The 21,530-nt window shown below is 45.7% G+C and overlaps 2 protein-coding genes across 6 annotated transcripts in view; both read left to right on the forward strand.

Moving 5' to 3' along the window:
* The window catches only part of KDM7A (lysine demethylase 7A), an 80,496-nt gene extending 72,060 nt beyond the window's left edge, over positions 1-8,436 (forward strand). Inside the window, exons 19-20 of the mRNA XM_060156543.1 lie at positions 1,300-1,573; positions 2,234-8,436. Of these exons, the coding sequence (XP_060012526.1) occupies positions 1,300-1,573; positions 2,234-2,328 (369 nt within the window). The 3' untranslated portion in view covers positions 2,329-8,436. The remainder of the gene's footprint in view (positions 1-1,299; positions 1,574-2,233) is intronic.
* A 7,445-nt stretch (positions 8,437-15,881) lies between these two features.
* Positions 15,882-21,530, forward strand: part of PARP12 (poly(ADP-ribose) polymerase family member 12) — a 50,735-nt gene continuing 45,086 nt past the window's right edge. For 2 of the 5 annotated variants that reach the window (XM_060156546.1, XM_060156547.1), the window contains exons 1-2: positions 15,891-16,549; positions 20,346-20,481. In XM_060156546.1, the coding sequence (XP_060012529.1) occupies positions 16,221-16,549; positions 20,346-20,481 (465 nt within the window). In that variant the 5' untranslated portion in view covers positions 15,891-16,220. Of the gene's footprint in view, positions 16,550-20,345; positions 20,482-21,530 lie in introns of all 5 variants that reach the window. The other 3 variants (XM_060156548.1, XM_060156545.1, XM_060156544.1) reach the window with 3 other exon arrangements.

Here is a 21,530-nt window from a genome sequence, read left to right on the forward strand (position 1 = left end):
TTCCAGAAAAATGTCCATCATAAATATGACTTGTGCTTACATTTTCTCATGGTCTGTGCCCACCCTCACCCCAGACCATTCGTTGACTCCAGATTAAGAGTCCCTGCTCTAAGAGAAGGCACTTGATGTTTTAGGACCCTGGTGTATGAATGCTTATACCAAACAAAACGAACCCAAAATACCTTTTAAAAAAACCAAAACTTTACCAGTAGCACCATACAAGGAAAGCAGTATGACCTTTTGCTGCAGACCTTGGAAAATGACAGCCGAAGAAAGAATCAGAATTCTCATGGGGCAGAGCGGAGTCCTCAAGCCTCCCCAACCCCAAGCATTCCCTGAGTAGCAGAAATATGGGTAGTTTTTATGTTCTTCGTTTGGCTTATCTGTATTTTCTAAATACTTATCAATTACAGTTATAGTAAGAAAAAGAACCGAGTTATTTTTTCAAGGCAAGTACAAGTTCTCTTCAGGGAAGGATATGCTCCAGGGTCAAAGGTCAGCTAAGAAATCCCTGAACTATTAAGAATTCACTTATTCAGTGTATGATTTTATAGTGCCTCACTGGTTATAAAATTTATAACTCATTAGCATTATAGGATTTAGTATTAAAAGTAAGCTATTATTTAAATCTAATGGTTGTTTTTATAATTGTCTGAAAATAAAGAAGTAGGGGCAGATGATTAGCAAGATCACCTTAGAGAAGATTGAATTTCTATTGACTGTAGTCTAGCGAGGTATTAGAAAGGTATGTCAAATCGAACAGCTGTTTCTTCATGCTCAACAGTATTTGTGAGACTATTTTAAAGCAAGTCTGTGTTGAATGCTGTTTTTAAAACTTACTTGACTGTTACAGAATCAGAAATTCATTTTAATATACACACACACACACTTAAAACTAGCTTCGTGAGACATCACATCTGCAGCATGCTCTTTTCGAGTTTACCTTTCCTTCTCTTTTTAATTCTGGTCAGGACCCTCTCTGTTTTGATTTCAAGACCCACCAGTCATCTGTCTGTCTATCTATCTATCTATCTGTCTGTCTGTCTATCTATCTATGTTTTCTTCTCGACTTAAATTATGAGGCATCTTCAAGACTTGAATCCTTCAGCAATTCTAGGTTTTGGAATGAGATGGCCCTCAGGAGGGGTGGTTTTCTGAGGCTACTACATGTTAAGAAAACCAAGTTCAGTAATCTATTTCTTCTCTCCCTTGAATTGTTAGTGCATAGAGAGGTTAAATACTGTACTTATCTTAAAGGAACCCTAAAAATTCGACCTTATTTCCTTCCTTCTTTTTTAGGATCTAAGTAGAGGCCAGAAATGCATCAGAAAGGAAGTTTCATCAGAAATCAGTCAGAAGGTACAAAGTAGGAATTCTGTGGACAGCAGTGGCTCAAGCCCTCAGAATGGAAAGTATATGCAGAGTTCAAGCTTGATGTCAGGAGCATGCGAGATAAGTAATGGCAGTGCAAGCCCAGAAAGGCCTGTTGGTGAAACTTCCTTTTCAGTGCCCCTTCACCCCACCAAGAGACCTGCATCAAATCCACCACCTATCAGCAACCAGGCAACAAAAGGTAACTGCTGCATGCGTGCGGGTTAAGTCCATTTCTGACTGTGTATGTTGGTGACAGTAGCAGTTTAGATAGACATCGTCTGTACCCTCACGTTGCTCACAGCCTGCTGCGTCACAGACAGCGCAGCGATAGCAGAGCGTGCACAGGTTCCTATGGGGACAGAGAAGCAGGATACCTCAGTCAACCCCGAGGAGCAGGAGGGGCTTCCTGGAGGGGGAGGTAGATCCTGGAGAGGCTGACAGTGGGTTAGCCATGCTGAGGTGGGGGAAGGGACAGGGTAGACAGCACCGAAGGCAGAGGAGACAGTGTGACCCACAGGACAACGGGGAGAAACGGCACGGGGTTATGTATGAAACTGCCCTCAGTTTCATTGCTGAAGCACAGTTTGAGGCAGGATCGGGTAAGAGCTCGTGCTGAAGAGATAGGCAGGGATCAGAGCGTGGGAGGTCTCCCAAGTCTTAGTGAAGGAGGTTGGCCCTTCCCTCTCACATGATGAGGTGGAAGAGTTTTAAGCAGTGGAATTCCAGAAGTGTGACCTTGCTCATTCAAAACACCGAAAAGCCTTTGCCTACCATGTCGCCCTCGTTTAAATCTTCCCGGTGCTGTCACCTATAATTTTCATTGTTATTTATGCTGTTGTTGGTGTTCTGTATGTTACAGGTAAACGTCCAAAAAAAGGAATGGCAACAGCCAAACAACGTCTTGGGAAGATCCTTAAATTGAACAGAAATGGCCACGCACGTTTCTTTGTGTGACGGAGCTGCGGTTGTGGTCACTCTTCCTTTCGGAGACCGGTCTCGGGGTACGGGAGCCTGGAGCTTCCGCACGCCTCCGCTGAAGCAGTTTGCATGTACCGTAGGGAACACTGCCTGAAGAACAAAATGAACCCGATGCTGCATTTTCACTGTGCCACACCCACTCAGCAATAACCATTTTGGACCTGGTGGGGAGAGGAAGAAGGAGGGTAGAACCTTAAAAAGAGACCTTGAACTGGAAAGGGTCTCTTGTCAGGGCTTGAATTTCATTTTGTTGTTGGTAGTGTTTTGATTTGTTTTCTGTGGTAGGGTAAAGAATTATCAATAATTTATTTAACAGATTTTTTTTTAAAGTTAACAGCTTTTAAATTCTTTCTTTTTTAAAGCTATTTATTTGGAAGATTTCTGGAGAAATATCTCACTAATTTAGATTTAAGAATGTGAAGGTTTTTAAATTATTTTTGATAGTGTGTGTGTTACATGTGGGGAAGAGCCACGGTAACAGTAACTAGTCTGGACTCTTAAATTTGCTATTCAGGTTAAAGTCTTAAACAGGGATTTGATGCATTAATTATTTTAAATTAAGATGTATATGAAAATCATTTTATTTTATATAATTCATGTGTTTTTTATAAGCTATTAGCTTCGCTTTTGCTAACATCCAAGGTGCATACTGTTATCCAGGTCGATTACCTATATCCCACCTTCCCTCTGCACTCCCCATCATTTCATAACGACACAAGACTCTTCTCTTTGCAGGGAAATACTTTCATAGCCAATGTGTAAGAACTACATAGAAGACCCCACATGTCTCATTTCATTTGACATTGCAGTTTTCTTCTAAATAGAAAAATAGGCTTCTTGCATTTTCATTTTTTGCTGATGATATCTGGGTCCCAAAGAGTACAGCTTTAATATCTTTTTCCTACTTGTGGGAAAAGTATTATAAGTTTGGTTAAATTGTCATGTTTGTAGTTTTTCAAATACATTTGTAACTACAGAGGGCCTTCTTCATACTACTGGTATTGGAGGGCAGGACCAACACCTGCCACAGAGGTTATATTTTATGACGCTTTTATTCTGTATACCTAATTTGTTGGAAAATATGAAATATGGTTTGACTTAGAATATTCAAATCTGCATAATAAGCCGTAATATAATAAGACTATACTATATTAAGTTGTATAGAAGCAAGCATGTTGGAGTAGATGATTTGGGGGTGTGTGTGTGTGTGTGTGTGTGTGTGTGTGTTTAGTTTTTTATTTCTTAACCTTCTAAAGAATTATTTAAGATACGGATTTGGAGTAAAATGGGTGCTTTTTGCAGTTTCTTCCATCTATCCTAACTTAACCAGTGCATAGTGAGGTTAAGTATCTGGTTGAGCTTTAAGGAATCATTTCTCTCCTTTGTGCACAACTTTTACTAAGTGCCAGTTTTCAGTTGCTTGCAATAGCTTATATTTTCCTTTTCCTCCCCCCATGACATAAAAACAAGTGATTTCTGCCGGGGGGGGGAGGGGCGGTGGAGATATTCCCAGTTCTGACAATAGAGCATTTTACAAGTTCCTACAAAGAAAATATAGGCAAATTGGATAAAATTTATTTTTATGGAGAAGAAATACGGCCATATTATGGATTTGTCTTTTTTTTTTTTTTACTCAGCAAGGTAGCAGGACTTTCCCTTCTGTATTAAGTATCACTTGAAGAGCTAAGAAAAAAAAAGTCTATACCATTATCTTTCATGGTCACATTCAAATGTGTATTTTCAAAGAGAAATATTTCTTACTCTGCCTCCGTTCCAATATTTCATGGAATATATATGAAATATCTTACAAATGAGCCTTTTTGGTCCAAGTGACTGGACCACTGTCTGGGTCTTATCTGGGTGTCAGGGAGAAGAATTTTTATGGGAGTACTAAATGTCTATAATAGGCCTACTTAAACTCTGTACGCTATGCCCAAACTAGGTAGAGGTAGGTACAGTCAGTCATTTGTTGGTCATCAGAGCTCAAGACGTCAAAAATGTGGGTCTGCCTGTTTCTCCCACCTTCCCCACACAGTATATTACTGTGATGTTTTGGTTTTCTGTAGACACCATTTTAGTGTTAAAATACACATGTTTTGGTGTTAGTTTAAGCATTGAGAATTATAATTTCTTTTTCCAGCTACATTATGATTTGGGTTCTTTTGTTGCCTTTACATTTTTCACAGCTCTAAGTATTTTTAATTACCTTTTTTTTCTTAGCTATAAAAATGAAAATAAATAATTTATTTTTATGAATTAAAATTGTAGCCAGTATCTGCCCTGTGTACTTAGGCTGGTGAATACTAATTTTAAGTAGCCAGTATGTTGAACTTTTAAGTGAAGGAACTGTGGATTCATTTCTGGCAGTGTTAGCCCATTAACTGGCTAAGTTCAAAAAACTTTCAGTAACATGAAATAACCACTAAAACAGAATACATGTAATCTTTTTGTGTATTGGTAAAAATCCAGCCACTGATCCAGTGACTTCCTTGTCAAACCTCTTGTAAAATCACTGGCTGTGATGCATCCCTTTATCTTGTGGAAATGACAGAAGTTTGAAGTAACAGCATCTGGACTCGACTGCAATAGACAGCCTTTCCCTCAGTCTCATTTATTATGTGTTGTATAGACCCTGCAACCTAGGAAGACACCGGTGGTGGCATTTAGCTAGTTATAAGCAAATACAAATTATGTCAAACACTTACGATTTAACATATGCAATTTTAAGTGTAGTAGTAGGTAATCATTTTCCTGTATTGATTCAAATAAGTGACTTCTGTTAACCTGGGATCCCCTGTACTGTAATTCATAACGTCACATAATATTACGCTCTCCAGTATTGATTAACGGTGTAAACTGTACAAAGCTGGCAGTTTATAATAGTTCAACACCTAGAAATACTTTGAACTTCATAAGTATCAGTTAATTTTTAAAGCATACAGAATTGAAAATTCTGACCGAAACCATCTTATAAACTCAGAAAAGAAGCCCATCTTTATCACTACTTAGCACTGAATACTGCTTTATTTTTTTTGCTCTATTTTTTAATAATCCTAGTTATTGCCTTTTTAATGAACTCTACTGTATTTATTCATATGAGATCAGCAGGTATTTATCAGACATCTACTATGTGCCCAGCACTACTTAGTACTGTGGGGGGCATATAAAGTTGAAGCTGTATTGTTTGCTCTTGAAGGTATCTTCTCCAGGAAATAAGCAGTATTATTTTCACTTCTAAGCAAACTTAAGCAAGAGGGCCCATTCATAAAACAAAACTTTATTAGTTTTAACAGAGATACACTATACAACTGTAGAGGTAGAAGTAAAAAAAAAGTTTTTTTATATTTTCAAAATTCGAAAAACATTTCAAAAGTTAATAATTAAATGTTCGTAATCATAGGGGCATGTTACAGCATGAAAGGGAGCAGAAGACCTCGGTGTTTGTCCAAGTTCTGCCCTTTATGTTTCAGCTGTGTGACCTTGAAGAAGTCATTTATTCTTTCTGAGTCTTAGTTTTTGCATTTGTAAATTTGGATCAAAATGCAGTTAAGAAAAACACAGAAAAGCATTCCTTAATCTATTAACACTTCATATTTGCAGAGGATTTATCATTATTTAAGTTACAGCTGACAACAAATGCACATTTATATGCTTTTTTTTTTTTTTTTTAGCGGTACGCGGGCCTCTAACTCTTGTGGCCTCTCCCGTTGCGGAGCACAGGCTCCGGACGCTCAGGCTCAGCGGCCATGGCTCACGGGCCCAGCCGCTCTGCGGCATGTGGGATCTTCCCGAACCGGGGCACGAACCCGTGTCCCCTGCATCAGCAGGCGGACTCTCAACCACTGTGCCACCAGGGAAGCCCTATATGCATTTTTAAATGAAAACTGCTGTTACTCATAAAATTTGCTTCATATCAAATATATGCCCAGAACTTGCTATCTAAAAAATCTGAAGAATCTCTAACAAGATGCTGAATTAAAGTCAAAATCAGTGCATGAAGTGAAAGAAAAAGGGATGAGATACTTTATGGATAAGAGTGAGAATGTTTATCCTCAAGTAATCATTAAGATGATTTAAAGTAATTAAAAGATAATTTTAGGTTTTTCTCAAAGAGTACTGCTTCATAGATTCTGCATACTCTTCAGGGCACTAGCATAAGGTAAAATAAGTCATGGAATGAAAATGATTTAACAACCATCCATGGTACTAGAGCAGGAAAATAAGATGGTAGATAGATGGGGATCAGCAAAGACAGCTCTGAGTTGGCCAACCATGGCTCGTTGGGTAGAGAGAGAAACAAACCACTGTAGTGTAGGGAGACTCGGCCGGATTCTGCTTTTTTCAAGAAATGCTCTTTATAGTGATTAGTCAACTCCCCAAAGAGCTGATGAATAATTGTATGGCCCAGTACACTACTGCCAGAAGTAGCTATTGCAGTATGTAAGCATTTTATGATTTCATATTAAGAGATGAGGGTTTTATATAAATTTGAAATTTTTTCAAAAGTTCATTTTTCACGTTAATTATTAAGCTAATTGCTTCCTCCAAAAAGAGAAGTTAAAGATCAATAGTCATTTTCAGATGCCGTAGACCTTCATCTAAAGCAGTTTTGAGAAGGTTGAACATCAGATCTTTAGCTTAAGAAGAGAGACAAATGAAACCCAGCGAGGGCAGTGACTCGCCTGGGGTCACAGTGGATCCCAAACCTCTGGTACTTTGCTTCCTACAACAGCCCCTGTTCTGTGACACTGTGAGGCCTCTGCTCATCCTGTGGCGGGTGATGTTGATACACTTTCTAGAAGCCAGGTGGAAAGAAAGGGGAAGAAGTCACATACTACTCACTACATTGCTGTTGAACGTAATGTAATTTTAATAATGAAGCCTTACTAAAAGCCCTTCCGTTATTTTTGCTTTCTTTTTTTCAGTGAACGTCATGCCGTAAGTCAAATATTTGCTATCCCTTACATACAAATTTTTTAAGTTAAGGACGTTAAGAAGCAAATGCCTGTTTTCAAAGCAATTAGCTTATTGTGACTGTGGTTTTATTCTGTTATGGTGGGGTTTTTTCCCCTTTAATGGGTATGGGAAAATAATACTCATTAAGCTGCATTCTACCCCTTAGAGTCTCCCTCTCACCCTTCCTGTCCTTCCTAGTGTCCTGAAGCTTTGTCTTAACAAGCGCAACATTACATTTTCTTTGTTAAAGCCTTTTTGAAACTGTATTCAGTGATTCTTCCAACAAGTTTATCTGCTCTGCACTATTTCACTAATAAACCCTGGCTACCACGTAGCCCCTGACCTCCAAGTAGCTTACCTATGCAAGACCTGTGACATCCTGAATTCACTTTTCTTTATTTCAGAAAGCACCCCTAAATGGAACTTAATCAAAGATAAACCTTGTCTCCACCCAGTTTTATTTTGGCCATTTCCTATTCAAAATGTCAGCTATTTTCCCCCAAGATTTTTCACCAAAACAGTGATCATAAGTGCTGGAATAGATACTATTTTGCAGGAATAAAATAACCCAGAAATACTCTTATATTTCTTTGGTGGATTTTGGTTGGTAACTGTTACCAGCAGGAGGTGTAATGTATAATGAGGAGTTGATTCCTTGCCTAGAATCATTTCTTCCCTCTAAGAGTCATAGGATTCACCTTTTATTTTTACAAAGCATACATGTAACTTCCACGTTATAGTCAGGGACCTGAGGTGTAACTTGCTAAGTGAACCCCAAGGTTATTTTATCTTGCAAAAGAAACCTAAACCAAACTAAGGGCCTTACATTTATGGTTTAGACTGAATCAAAAGCTGTAACCTCAGTTTTTCCGAAAACAGCTTCTGACTGCAAAGCAAGTCATGCAGTTGTTAGGTATGAAATAGCACTGATCAGGAAATGCACATGCGTCTGGGCAGACTGCATTTCCTTCCGAAAAGACTTTTCTACTTTTAATATAAATTAAGCCATAACAGTTTCATGCTGTGGAAAGAGGGTGAAAAGGTTCATTTTAATGAGATTATATGATATGAACTTTCACATTTACTGTGAAATGTCGAACTTTGCCAGTGCTTCAGCAGGTTTGTTTGATTTTGTGGGGGGTGGGGGGAGGGTAAAGGGTGGTGACAGGGAGGGGTAGTATTGGTTTTAGGGGGTTTAAATCTGTGAAATTTGAAAAGGGACAGTTGTTGGCTATGGTATTTACTAGTTTTGTAGTAATGTTTTGCTAGCCTGACTGACTTTCCTGAGCTGATTTTCATGCCCATGGTCCCAGGTGACTGTTAGCCTTTCTCGTTCGGGGTGTCTGCAGAGTAGTGTCTTGTTGTGTGGATAGGCGGTCAGTGTGTGTGCACATGTGTGTCCTTTGAATAGAGAAGCACACTGTGTGACGACAGAGTGAAGTGTGGCTGGGAAGTGGGATGCTGAAGCTTTAAGAGCATTTTTTTTCGATTCATAACAGTATTTCCCATCTTTTGCCTGCAGGCAGGGAAAGTGTACAGTATTTATTTTGTTTCTGTTTTAAATTGGTAAGTTTTTAAGTAGCTTACATTGGTTATTATAGGGGAGGACAAGTGACTTGTTTAAAGTTGTATTTGGTATTCCTGCTTTCCAATTTCTGTACTTTAAAATATTGAAATTAAAATTGGTATTAATTCTGTTCTGATTTTTTTTTTAGCACTCGGTGTATTTTTTGCTTATTTTGTTTGAAAGCATAAATGTTGAAAGTTATATAAAATGTGTCTTTGAAAGAAAAAAATCTGAATTCTATATCCAGCTCTGACTTTCTGTTCCCTTTTTCTGCTTATTGAGTCTTGGGAGAATTATTTAAGAATGTGAAAAACTGTGTCAAACTTATGCTCCTTACGAGTTCTGAAGGTTTCAACGTAAAAAGTAATGCGTCTTATTGCTTTATGGGATGCGCTGCTGGGGAAGCAGTTGCTGAAACAGAGGAACACAGGGGTGACTGGGGAGAAAAGGCTGCTCTGTGGCCACGGGTGCGGGTGCTTCCCGACGGTCACTTAAGAGCCTTCGTTGTCCCCAGCCTGGGCCCCCCCGCAGACGTTTCCTGAGCACCTGCAGAGTCCCGGGCCCAGCTCTAGTGCCCGAGCTACAGGGTGAACAAACAGCCCCAGTTCTCAGGGAGCTTCTGTGGCTGTGAAAGGCGAGGGAGAGCGAGGCGCCCTGGGCCTGGCTGCCTCGTGCAGGTGAGGGCAGAAGTGCAAGTTTACCGAGGAGGACCAGGGGCCTTCTGGACACGGTGCTCTGGGGGCTCCCAGCTCCAGGCCTGGGGGGATCTGAGTGTGCCGGTACAGAAGACCCAGGAAGCAGGACCAGTGGGGGCGGCGCTTCAGGGCGGAAGAGGGGCCTGCGAAGGGAGCGGGGAGGAGCAGCCCGAGTGGCGCTGGTTTCTGGAAGGCAAGGCAACCGAAGGGCCTGAGGCCTCAGCTCTTTCACTGCCCAATACCTGCAAGAGCGTAGGGGGTGCAGAGGGCACACACCTCAACAGCCTCACAGGAGTGCTACCCAGGGCACGTTTACACCTCCCCTTTCTACTTCCTGGCCTGCTTTCGTCCAGCTGATGGAAACCCGGATCTGAACAAATCTGTTCTTTGGTAAAAATCCGCATACTGTCTGTAAGCCTTTGGGGGTGTTGACCCTTCATTAAGCTCGTCTGTTAGAATTGATGATCAGGACGTGCTGTCCTTAGACTTTAACCGGATTTCCGTGTTTCTGCCAAGCAGTGAGACGGTGAGATACACCAGTAGGGATGCGGGGCGTCGGAGAGTGCGGGAGGGGTGGCGTCTTAAGTCATGTGCAGGCAGGCAGGGTTTGGAAGAGGAGCCCTCGGTATCTTTGCTTGAGTCCTCACTGTGGACCACGCATATTTTCCTTTCTTCCTCACAGCAGCCCAACGAGCCAGGTGCTGTCCTTCCCATCCTGCAGATGGAACCGAGGCCAGAGGGTAAATGACGTGTCCGGGTTCACACTGCTAATGAGTAGGACTGAGACTGTAATCAAAGCCCAACTCTAAAGGCCATGTTATTTCTCTGCTTATTTTCAATTATTGTGTACTTTCAGTTATTGAAAAGGAATAGATGGTCTTTAGGAAAGGTTTTGTTCAAAAATTGTCTTTGTAGGCACCCATTCTGAATCAAAAATGTATTTTCCTACAGACGTTTCCTGTCACTCAACTAAAGTTTTGAGTCTGTACTTCCCCAGGAGCTGGGCACACATGAAAGAGTGCGGTTTCTCTTCTAGGACCTCACCTTCTAGTGAAGTTCGGGCTGTACACAAGGGACACGTGACACATGAACCGAGCATGAATTCCCACGGTTGCGGTCCCCAGGGTCTGCACAGAGGCCGTGCCTGTGCACCCTCCGCGGGCCTGCGCAGCCCCTGCGGGATGCAAGGATGCGGGGATGTGCTGATGCCTCCCGCGCTGCCCCTTGGCCCTGGTGAGTGGCTCGGCCCAGGTGAGGAAGGAGAAAGAGAAAAATGGTTCTGGGTTCTGCCAGCGCGAACGCCTTCCGGACCCTGGCTCCTCTCTCACCCCCACTCCCATCCACGTCTGTCTCCTCATCTTCATTTGCTTTTGGGCTCCCCCATCTCCCCTTCCTTGCCGGGCTCTTCCCACCCTCGGTCCCAGAAATACTCTTCAGGCTTTTTGAACGGCTAATTCTGAAGTTTCGTAGATTCCCATTCCTTCCATGCCAGAGCTGGAGAACCATAAAGGGCCTAAAAATAGACAGTAATATGTGTAAATTTCCTAAGTTTTTCTAAGGCAAATATAACCTGGGACAAAAGATTCACAAGAATAGTAAGAAACAGTATTTGACCTTCCCCTACGCATTTATTCTAGAAGCTTCCATACCTAGGGAACTTGAGATACATTTCAGGTTCTGGAATAACGCACACCAAGTTAGTGGTGGCCGGTGACCTCTGGGGACTGGGAATAGGGATGGGGAGATCACTGAGGCTGGGAACTTGCACACACTTTGGTTTAATGATTTTTGTTCTCTAATTCAAATAAAGTATCAAATCTGTAATTAAAAAAGACAAATGTGTTCTACCACAGGGTATGGATTAGCTGCCCTAAGGAGGCTAATTGTACCATGGTACACATTCACACCCATCAGAAGTCAGGCCCTGCTGCTCCCTGGGGTTCTGCACTGGTGACCTAGCAGGGCTGGGCTGGGTCAGGATGCTGCACGGGACACAGCAGTTCACCAGGGGGGAAACCCTCCCTCCTCCCCAGCTCTCAGCCTTGTCCGTGCTCCCATCGCTGTGCTTCTCACTCAGCAGTGTCCCTTGTTTTGTCTGAACAACCAGCCTGCGTTTAGGCCTAGGACTACATGTATTACTCTCCTGTCATTAGCACCTCCCCAGAGTTTGGCACAAATCTCACTAAAAATACATTGAATAAACACATGAACAAACAGATAGTCCTCATTTTCATGATTCCCTCCCCCAATCCCTCCCTCCCTTAGAACCTGAAACAAAACTTTATGGTAATGCTTTGCAAACTTTACTGTATATAGGTGTGACTTGATTTGAATATACAGATTATACTCATGGTTATTGTGTAAAACTACAAAACAGATTAATTAGGTTAAGAAAGGATTTTTTTTTTTTTTTTCCTACCAAAAGGAAAGGAAAACGTGCTTCCTGAAGGAGTTACTGGATTCCACGGAGCAGTATTTTCAGAGCTTTGAGGCAGGACCCTTCATGGGTGCTGCTTGCTGTGCTTACTCCTGGGCAGGGTGATGATCAGGGAAGGGATTGCTGTGTACTCCCCTCCTACCCAGAGACCGGCTCTGTGTAAGGCAGGGTATTGGGAAGGCAGTGTTGTCAAGCCACACAACAACAAAGTCCTGTTATACGGTTGCTCAGACAATGAGACTCCCACTTCCCCATGATACACACTAAAGAGGGGTCACGCAGTGACTGTTCCCAGAACAACTGAGGTTTGCCCACGGTGACTGCTACTTCCCACAAACAGTAGAAGGACCTTTCAAAACAGGCTCAGTCCCTATAAGAGGATTTAATTGCCTCATAAGCAAGTCTCTACTATGTTTCAAGTCACCACTCACCATCTTCTATCCTCCCAACTCTTTTACCTTCTGTGTCTTCACTGTCATTTGTATAATTTGTATTATTGTCTTTATTTATTTATTGTCTTTATCACGTGTCATGTATTCCCCCAGGTTTTCATTCCTGCAATGGTTTTTTTGGTCTAACTTGGATGTCCAACCCCTGATCTTTCCCACTATCTCTTACACTCCCTTCACCTTTGCTCTCCTTCCAACCCAGATTGGTTTCCATGATCTATTAAGACAATTTCCCCTTTGCAAAGGCCCTCTACAACTTGTCCTGATCTCCCTCCAAGTTGTTCTCAAAAGGTAAAACCCCAATCCAAGTTGAACCCAACTTCCCTGCAACTCAGAAGCAACTAATCTCTGCTGGAAAAAAAACCAATCGCATAACCAGGTTGACTGGTTTAAGTTTAAATTTATGATCCTCAGACTTACATGGGACTTAATATTGTCTAGCACGCCTGTGTTTTTGTGGGAAACTTGCTCTTCCATTCTCTGAAACAAGCTACGATCCCGGGCTTACATCTTCTCCCTCCCTGGTCTCCACTCTAGCCCCACTTGCAGCTGAGAATCCTTCTTCACATCTCACTTGGAAAATAGAAGCCTGAATTAGTTTCCCGGGCAGCAATAACGAATTACCACAAACTGGGCTTAACACAACAGAAATCTATTCTCTCACAGTTCTGGAGGCTAGAATCCGAAATCAAGATGTCGGCTGGGCTGCGCTTCCTCTGAAGGCTCCAAAGAATCCTTCCTTGCCTCTTCCTAGCTTCTAGTGACTGGTGGCAGTCCTTAGCCTTCCTGGATTTGTAGGCATCATTACAATCTATGCCTCCATTGCTATATTGTAAGCAGATAAGGTAGGGGATCCCTGGAGAAAGAAAACCAGGCATGGCTTTCTTTTTTTTTTTGGCCACACCGTGTGGCATATGGGATCTTAGTTCCCCGAACAGGGATTGAACCCATGCCTGCTGCACTGGGAGTGTGGAGTCTTAACCACTGGACTGCAAGGGAAGTCCCATGGCATGGCTTTCTTGACACGAGAGAAACCATTTTAGGCCTAAGCCATTTTGAGATCTAGGCCTGGACACAATGCTTGCCCTTGAACAGGTCTCAGTAATTATGGTCTTAAGGGAACAAAAGAACGAACTGTCATTAGGCAGGAGAAGTAACAAGAGCAAAGATAACAAATCAGTTGTAAAGACTCCCAGTTCTGTTTCAATGGTAAAGACTAGTCTGAAGCACTTACTTGAGCTGTTTTGCAGAATTTAAACCTCCCTCAGGTGCTCAACCACCAGATAAACTGGAACCTAAGGGATGATACTGTTGACTTTTCTGAACCTCATGACTTCAATTAACTAAAGCTTGGGCTCTGTCAACTTGGCCCCAATTCTATGCTGACTTCTGCTCAAGCCCTTTCATGAATATGCACTTACCCTTAGCTTAAAACTTCCCCAATTTTGCTGTTTGGGGAGACAGTGCTTTGCGAAAGCTCTCCCGTGTTCTCCTTACTTGCTGCAGGTAATAAATCCTTCCTTCTCCCAGTCGATCTTTGGCTTGGTTGTATCTTTTGGCTCAACACCCAACCAAGAAACGAACCCAGTTTTCGGATAATAGCATCATCCTTCCTTTCTTTTTTAAAACATGTTATTTTTATTACAAAACAATACTAAAACCACAATTAAAATTTAAAAGTTAAGGGAATTCCCTGGCGGTCCAATGGTTAGGACTCAGTGCTTTCATGGAGGGTGGGGCCCAGGTTCAATCCCTGTTCCAGGAACTAAGATCCCACAAGCCTCGTGGTGTGGCCAAAAATAAATAAATAAAATTTAAAAGTTAAAAATAAAATTTTATTAATAATTTTTTACACAGTTAAAAAAATTTACCCAGCAATCCCACCACTGGGTATATACCCAGAGATAAAAATAATTCAAAAAGACACATGCACCCCAGTGTTCATTGCAGCACTATTTACAATAGCCAGGACATGGAAGCAACCTAAGTGTCCATCAACAGATGAATGGATAAAGAAGATGTGGCACATATATACAGTGGAATATTACTCAGCCATAAAAAAGAACGAAATTGGGTCATTTGTAGAGACGTGGATGAACCTAGAGACTGTCATACAGAGTGAAGTAAGTCAGAAAGAGAAAAACAAATATTGTATATTAACACATATATGTGGAATCTAGAAAAATGGTACAGATAAACCGGTTTGCAAGGCAGAAACAGAGACAGAGATGGAGAGAACAAACGTACTGACACCAAGGTGGGGGGAGGGGGGGAATGAACTGAACTGGGAGATAGGGATTGACATGTACACACTAATATGTATAAAATAGATAACTAATAAGAACCTGCTGTATAAAAATAATTTTTTAAAAGAATTAAAAGAACAATTAAAATCCAAGAGAAAAATTGTCCCTCATCCCATCCCCTAATTAATTCATTTTTATTTGTCTGTGTTACTATCTACTCTTGATCCATACACTTAATAGATTTTTGCACTTTCGTAGTAATACTATAAATAGAATTTTATGTTCATTTTAAGTTAATGTAATACTGTATCTTTTCCCCACAATTCTTCCGCCCCTCAACTTTCCTTTCCCACTTTCCCTGTACCTCCTACTGCGTACTCTCTACAACCAGTGTCAGTGCCAACAGCACTGGGTCCTTCCTCAGCTGTCTCGACGCCCATTCAAAAATATCCTGCCACATTCACACACAAAGGGGATTCTCTTCTTGCTATCGATTTAAACTTTTTTTTTTTTTTTTTTGCGGTACGCGGGCCTCTTACCGCCGTGGCCTCCCCCGCCGCTGAGCACAGGCTCGGGACGCGCAGGCCCAGCGGCCATGGCTCACGGGCCCAGCCGCTCCGCGCGCGGCATGTGGGATTTTCCCGGGCCGGGGCACGAACCCGTGTCCCCTGCATCGGCAGGCGGACTCCCAACCACTGCGCCACCAGGGAAGTCCCATTAAACATTTTAATAACTATTCCGGGATTACTTTCCCAAAGGGCTCTCTCTAACACTTCACATTTCCATCAGCGACGCTTGTGAGGGTCCCTGTGCCCCCAATGGCCTTTAATATTCCATCTTCACTCAGCAGGGGTGGGGAGAAACGGCTTTTATTTTTAAAAGGATATACCCTTTCATGTTTAAAATAAGGGATTCACTGCCTGCACTGAAAAGAAGGCTAACACTTAAGCCCGTTTTCCAATTCAGCGTGATTGCTTTCCCCTGGCGAAGCCCCTGTTCCTCTTCCCAGTTTCCCTGAGCGTCGTCTAGAGTTCGGCTTCCGCGACGCAGCCCGGCCGTTTGCAGGTGGGCGTTCCCTGCTGCGCCGCCTAGCGCCGGGGGCAAAGGTGCGGGGTCAGCTAGCCGCGCTACTTCCCGAGGCCGGACTCTGAGGGGGCGGCGCGCGCTCCCGGGCGGCCCCACCCACCTCGTCCAGGCGAAGGCGCTTCGAGAACGCCGAGCGCGGCCCCCAAGGCTGTGGTGACTCTTATTCTTTCACCACTTTGAGGGACCCGGCGACGAATCCTCGGGACGCCAAAGAAGCGGCTGCGGACTTCCGACGGGGAGGGCGTGAGGCCTAGAGCCGCTGGGGGTGCTGGGGCCGGAAGGCGCCGAGCCCCGCTCAGCTGTGGGCCGGGGGCGTGGCGAGGCCGGATTCTGTTTCCCCCCAGGCCCTGAGGAGCTTTCGGTTTCATTTCCGGCCGGCGTCTCCACCTCGAGGGAACCGCCCACGCCCCTCCAGTCCCAGGCTCGACGTCCATGGCTCCCGACGCCGTCCTCCGTGAGGTGACCCAGGCGCTGTGCGCGGCCGGGGGCGCCTTGGAGCTGGAGGAGCTGCGGCGCCGCTTGCGGGCGAGCGTCGGCGGGGACGTGCTGGAACGGCTGTTGCGGGAGCGCGGGCGCTTGGCGGTGGTGCGGCGGGCGGCCGGGGACGGCGCGGCGGCCGTCGAGCGTCTGGTGCTGGCCGTATCGCCGCTGCGCGTGTGCGGCGCGTACCAGGGCTCGAAGCCGAGCTGCGTGGGGCTCTGCGCTCAGCTGCACCTCTGCAGGTTCGTGTTCTACGGCAAGTGCAAGATCCTGAGGGACAGGTAAGGCGCTGCGCCCTGGAGCCCGACGAGGGGAGACGGCCTCTTCGCTCCCAGCCCGGTCGTGGCCCTTCGTAAATTCGGGGGCGACAGTGAGGTGGCTGTTCCCTGGCCTCTCCCCGGAATTCCCGTCAGCGAACATTTATCGAGCATTTACTGAATCCCCGGAACTGTGCGCCGGACTCCGCGTCGAGCGGTGTCCTCTGGGCCCCCGCGGTCTCGGAGAGCGACTTAGAGCCCAGCAGGGGGTGGGACTCCCTGGGAGGGGCCGTACCGGGGTGGGGCTGGAGGGCGTTGGCCGAGGGAAGAGGGAGGGAGCTCCAGAAGGAAAGGGGCTGCGGCTGACTTCTGCTCGGAGCTCCAGAGCGCCCCGGGCTCCAGAGCTGGCCGCGAGGGCCCACGCAGAGGCGGGCTCTGTGCCCAGCAGCCGAAGGACTCTTCTGAAACCTTTCTTACTTGCTTACAAGCCGGCAGTGGCTTCTGCTGCATTTAGAATAAAATGCAAGCTCCTTACCGTCGCCCCTCAGGGAACTGGTCCCTGCCGTCCCTCCATCCTGGTCCCCTCCGTTGATGCCCTTCTGGTCCTGGAACACTCCCAGTCTATCTCGTGACCTCTGCTCTCCTGGACCGCCTTTCCTGGTTTGCCTGCTGTATCGTTCAGGACTCAGGCATCACTTTGCTTCCTCTCCATCACATTGTTCCGTTTACTTTTCTCATAGCGCCCGTCATGGCCGCGCATTCCTTCAGTAGAACTGAACACTCGGAGAGCAGGGGCCCCTCTGTCTTGGCCCTGGCTGGCCTTTTCCGGCCCTCAGCTCTGTGCTCGGCGCCTGGCAGGTGCTCAGTGAGATTTGTGGAGTGGATTAATGAGGTTAATGCTAAAGAATTTGGACCTCACCCTGAAGGTGATGGGGCCCGTCAAATGGCAGGCGAGTAGCCATCAGGTGTGCGTTTGAGGAAGAGATCTTAGTGGTGCGGTGCTTATTTAGAGGAGGATGTGATGCAGACCTGTTTGGAAGCTAGCCCCGTTATTTAGAAGAATTAGTTTCTTTTCTTTTTTCTGCCGTAACATGGTGGACATTATTTGTTGCTCACATCAGGTCTAAGGGTAAGGTTTAATAGTCAGCATGGGGTAGGGACCTTGATGTACACAGTCATTTAGGGACCCAGGCTGGCGGACCTAGACTCTGCCCTCCTCAACCCATGGCTCCTAAGGCCATCTGGGTATCAGGTTCTGAGGAGCAGGTGGAGGAGATGGCAAGTAGAGAGCTGGTGGGAGGTTTTTATGGGCCGGGTCTGGAATGGTAGCTATCTTTCTGTCCATGGCACCTGCACCACAGGATGTCTCATGACTCTGCCTGGGTGCAGGGGGAGCTGGGAGATGTGATCCCTGGGAAGCACCCTGAAGAGGAAGGGACGTATGTGTGAGGAATTTGGGAGAGTTGGTGAGAGGTGGTGACAGGATCCAAGAGGCGATGACTCATTTTTCTTTATTACTGTTGACACAGAGCTGACTTCCCTTTCTTACTGTTGACAGAGAGCAGGAGAGGGTTTTGTTTCAAAGTGTGCCCAGGGGGTAGCTATCCAGGTCTGAAGCTTGGGAGGATCACCAGGGCCCTGAGATGCTAGTTTTGGGACTTGCTGGGCAGTGTATGCCATGGCTGCGGCACCAGGAGTGGGTTTGATCCGGGTGGAGGCTGAGAGTGGAGGGAGCCCTGGGGCAGTCGGGCCCGCAGGGGGAGCTGGTGGAGAGGCAGCACCTCCGGGCGGGCGGAAGGAGGGCACACCTGGAGAGGAAGGCAGACACAATAAATGGTGGATGGAGGGACCTAATGACGGGGACCACTGGTGGGCCTTATTAATGTCCGTAGTGGGTAAAATAAAGATGGCAGCCCTATTAGGCTAATTCCCAAAATTTGGGGTCAGATTTTATTTGTCTTGGAAATCTGGTATTTACTGGCCTGGTTGATCCGGAGTTTTCTTCTTTTTTCCCTCTTCCTTGTGGTTTACACAGGACAGTTTGTTGAACCTTCCTTCTCTGGCTGTTTCTGGGTTGCATAAGGGAGAGTGGGTGTGGTCAGCTGCGCATTCTATACTTTCCCTGCGAAGTTACTTGTCTTCCTCAACCACAGGGTCAGCTGTCTCAGAAGTAGATCATCACTGCTGCTTTTGTTCATTGGCGACAGTTGGGGAGGGTCCCAGGTCCCCAATTCCATCCTGTGCTTAGGGGGCAGTGAGCACAGTGGTTCAGAGCCCAGCTCCAAGGCAAGCCTGCCTTGTCTCTACCCTGGCTCTGCTCCTTGCCCGCTGAGTGATCTTGGGCAAATTAGTTTTTATCTGAGCCTCAGTTCCCTCATCTGCAAAATGGGATAGTATTACCCACCTTATAGGCTTGTTGAGGACAGTACGAGTTAACTCACGAAACATTTAGGCAAACCCTAAACATTTAGGCAAACCCATTTAGGCAAAATGAAACCAAACATTTAGGCAAACCTTGGTTTGTGGGAGATGCCCAATGAGTTTTAGTAGCCATCATCATCATCGTAATTACCAAGCCCCTCTGCCTAGAATGTTCTTCCCTGCTCTCCGTGCCTGGTTCCTCAACCCTAAGTATTTGGCTCAGGTTTTATACCTTCCAGGCACCATCCCTTGATTGCTTCCCCCACTTCTGTCAGGCTCAGGTGCCCCCTCTCTGCGCTGATGCATCCTGTGCATAGCTGACCTTGCATTTCCCACAGCATTTTAGAGTCATCTCATTGTCTGTGTCTCCACTAGAGAGAAGGAGAGGAGTTGGATGACTCCAAGGTTTTCAGCCTGTGCAGTGGAAGAGGGAAGTTGCCCTTTACTAAGATGGGGGAGCCCATGGGAGGCGCAGGTTTGGGGGAGTAGATCCAGGGGTTCAATTTTCTTTTGAGATGCTTATCATAGGTATGGCAGTGTCTTGAGTCAAGCAAATGCTATTTACCTGACTCTTCTGGGTCCTGTTGACTCAGGTGATCATTTGAAGGCTTATCTTTGGATCACTGGGGCGTGGTGCCAGTGCCTGGCTCACAGAGAGTGTTCAAGAGGGGCTTGTTGATCAAAAGAATGCAGGAGGGGAGCAGAAGAAAGGGCTGGGCCTCAGTAGTGGGGTGTGTGTGTGTGTGTGTGTGTGTACACGCCTGTATCCACACTCATTTATTCAGCCAATGTTAAATGCCAGTAAGTGCCCAGAGACGGGCACGCTGTGACTGGGGGAATGGCTCCATCATTCTCATCAAAAGCCTGCTGAGAGGTGCTTGCAAGGCACCATCTCTTCCTTTGTAAATAAGCACTATGATTTTTCATGGCATAGACATGCTGGTTTTCTCTGGTGCCTCTAAATAATGTCAGGAACTATTCCTGAAAATTTTTCTTAAAGATTGATTTTACCAGCTGTATTAGTTTGCTTGGGTTGCCTTAACAAGGTACCACAGACTGGGTGGCTTAAACAACAGAAACTTATTTTCTCACAGTTTTCAAGGCTAGGAAGTCAGAGTTCAGGGTGTCAGCAGGTTGGTGTCTCCCGACGCCAACCTTGGCTTGCAGATGCCTTCTTCTCCCTGTGTCTTTACATGGTCTTCCTTTTGTGTCCTGATCCCCTTTTCTTATAAGGGCGCCGGTCAGATTGGATTAGGCCCCCCAGTGAACTCATTTTAACTTAATCACCTTTTTGAAAGACTCCAAATACAGTCACTTCTGAGGTACTGGGAGTTAGGACTTCAACATAAGGGTTTTGGGGAGACGTTTCAACTGTGACCCTAGCCCTGCTTCTTTGCAGGAAGGACTGTAGGAACGGTCACAACTTGACGTCCGAACACAACATGCGCGTGCTGAAAACTCAGGGCGTGGACCACCTCAGCTTCAGTGAGCTCTCCGTGCTCTTGTTACAGAACGACCCCTTGCTCTTGCCGGAGGTGAGTGCCAGGAGAGGGTGGGCCTGAGTGTAAGTGATGAGGGAGGGACCAGTAGGTGGGGAGACAGGAAGACATGGCGGAAGAGAGGCCAAGGGCCGCACTGTGATCGCTGGGGTCTGCCTGGAGGGAGACCTGGACTGAGCTCCTGGCTCTGCTGATTTTTAGCCCTGAGATCTTGTGCCAACCTTGCTCCCTCTTGAAGCCTCCTTTCCCTCTATGTCAGTTGGGCTGGTACCTCCTTTGCAGGGCTTCTGTGAGGTTGGGGGAGCCCATTTGGCCAGTGGCTGCAGCCAGTTGTCACACAGAGCGGAGGGAGTGAGAGATTCCAGCTGGCCCGTCCCTGTCTAGCAGGACTTAGAAAAATGCAGGTACCACCAGACCCCGGAGGTCTGTGGGGCAGTTTTCTAACTTGGGTTGATGTGAATTCTCATACTGCATTTCAGACAGTAACCACCCACTTGTTTTGAAGCTCACTGCAATGGTCATGGACTAGCTTGAGTCCTAAGAGAAGCGGACACCAAGGTGGGATTGGAAGTGTGAGAGATTTATTGGGGAGGGAGCAGAAGAAGGTGGGGAAGGCTTCAGATGGTGTTGGTGCTCTGACATCTGTGGCAGGAGAAGGGGAAGGAAAGGGACCCGGTAGGAAGAGACCCTGACTGCAGTGCAGTTCTCAGGAAGCTTCTACCCAGCCAGCGAAAAGTTCTGAGCTAAAGTCCCTGTTGGTTGGCATCCTGTGTCTCCCCAGAACAACCTGCCCGGTCATTGGCTGAGAGCAGCCCTTGGGAGCTCCCTCTGTGTAAAGAGGGCGGCTGCAAAGGGCAGCAGCTGGGCCGAGAGTTGCCTGTGCTCTGTGGCAGGTCTGAGTGGTCGTTCTGTGGCCAGCACAGGTTCCATGGGACGCCCTGGCACTGCTTCTTGGATGAGGCAACAGGGATTAGATGGGTATATTTTAATGACAGTGCTTCCTTATTACTCAGTTGGAACCTCCCATTTGAGAAGGATGCTACATAGCAAACGACTGGCACGTAACAGGTATTAAGTGTTTTCCT

Source organism: Lagenorhynchus albirostris, chromosome 8 (genome assembly GCF_949774975.1).
Source record: "Lagenorhynchus albirostris chromosome 8, mLagAlb1.1, whole genome shotgun sequence".
In the NCBI taxonomy this organism is placed as follows: Eukaryota; Metazoa; Chordata; class Mammalia; order Artiodactyla; family Delphinidae; genus Lagenorhynchus; species Lagenorhynchus albirostris.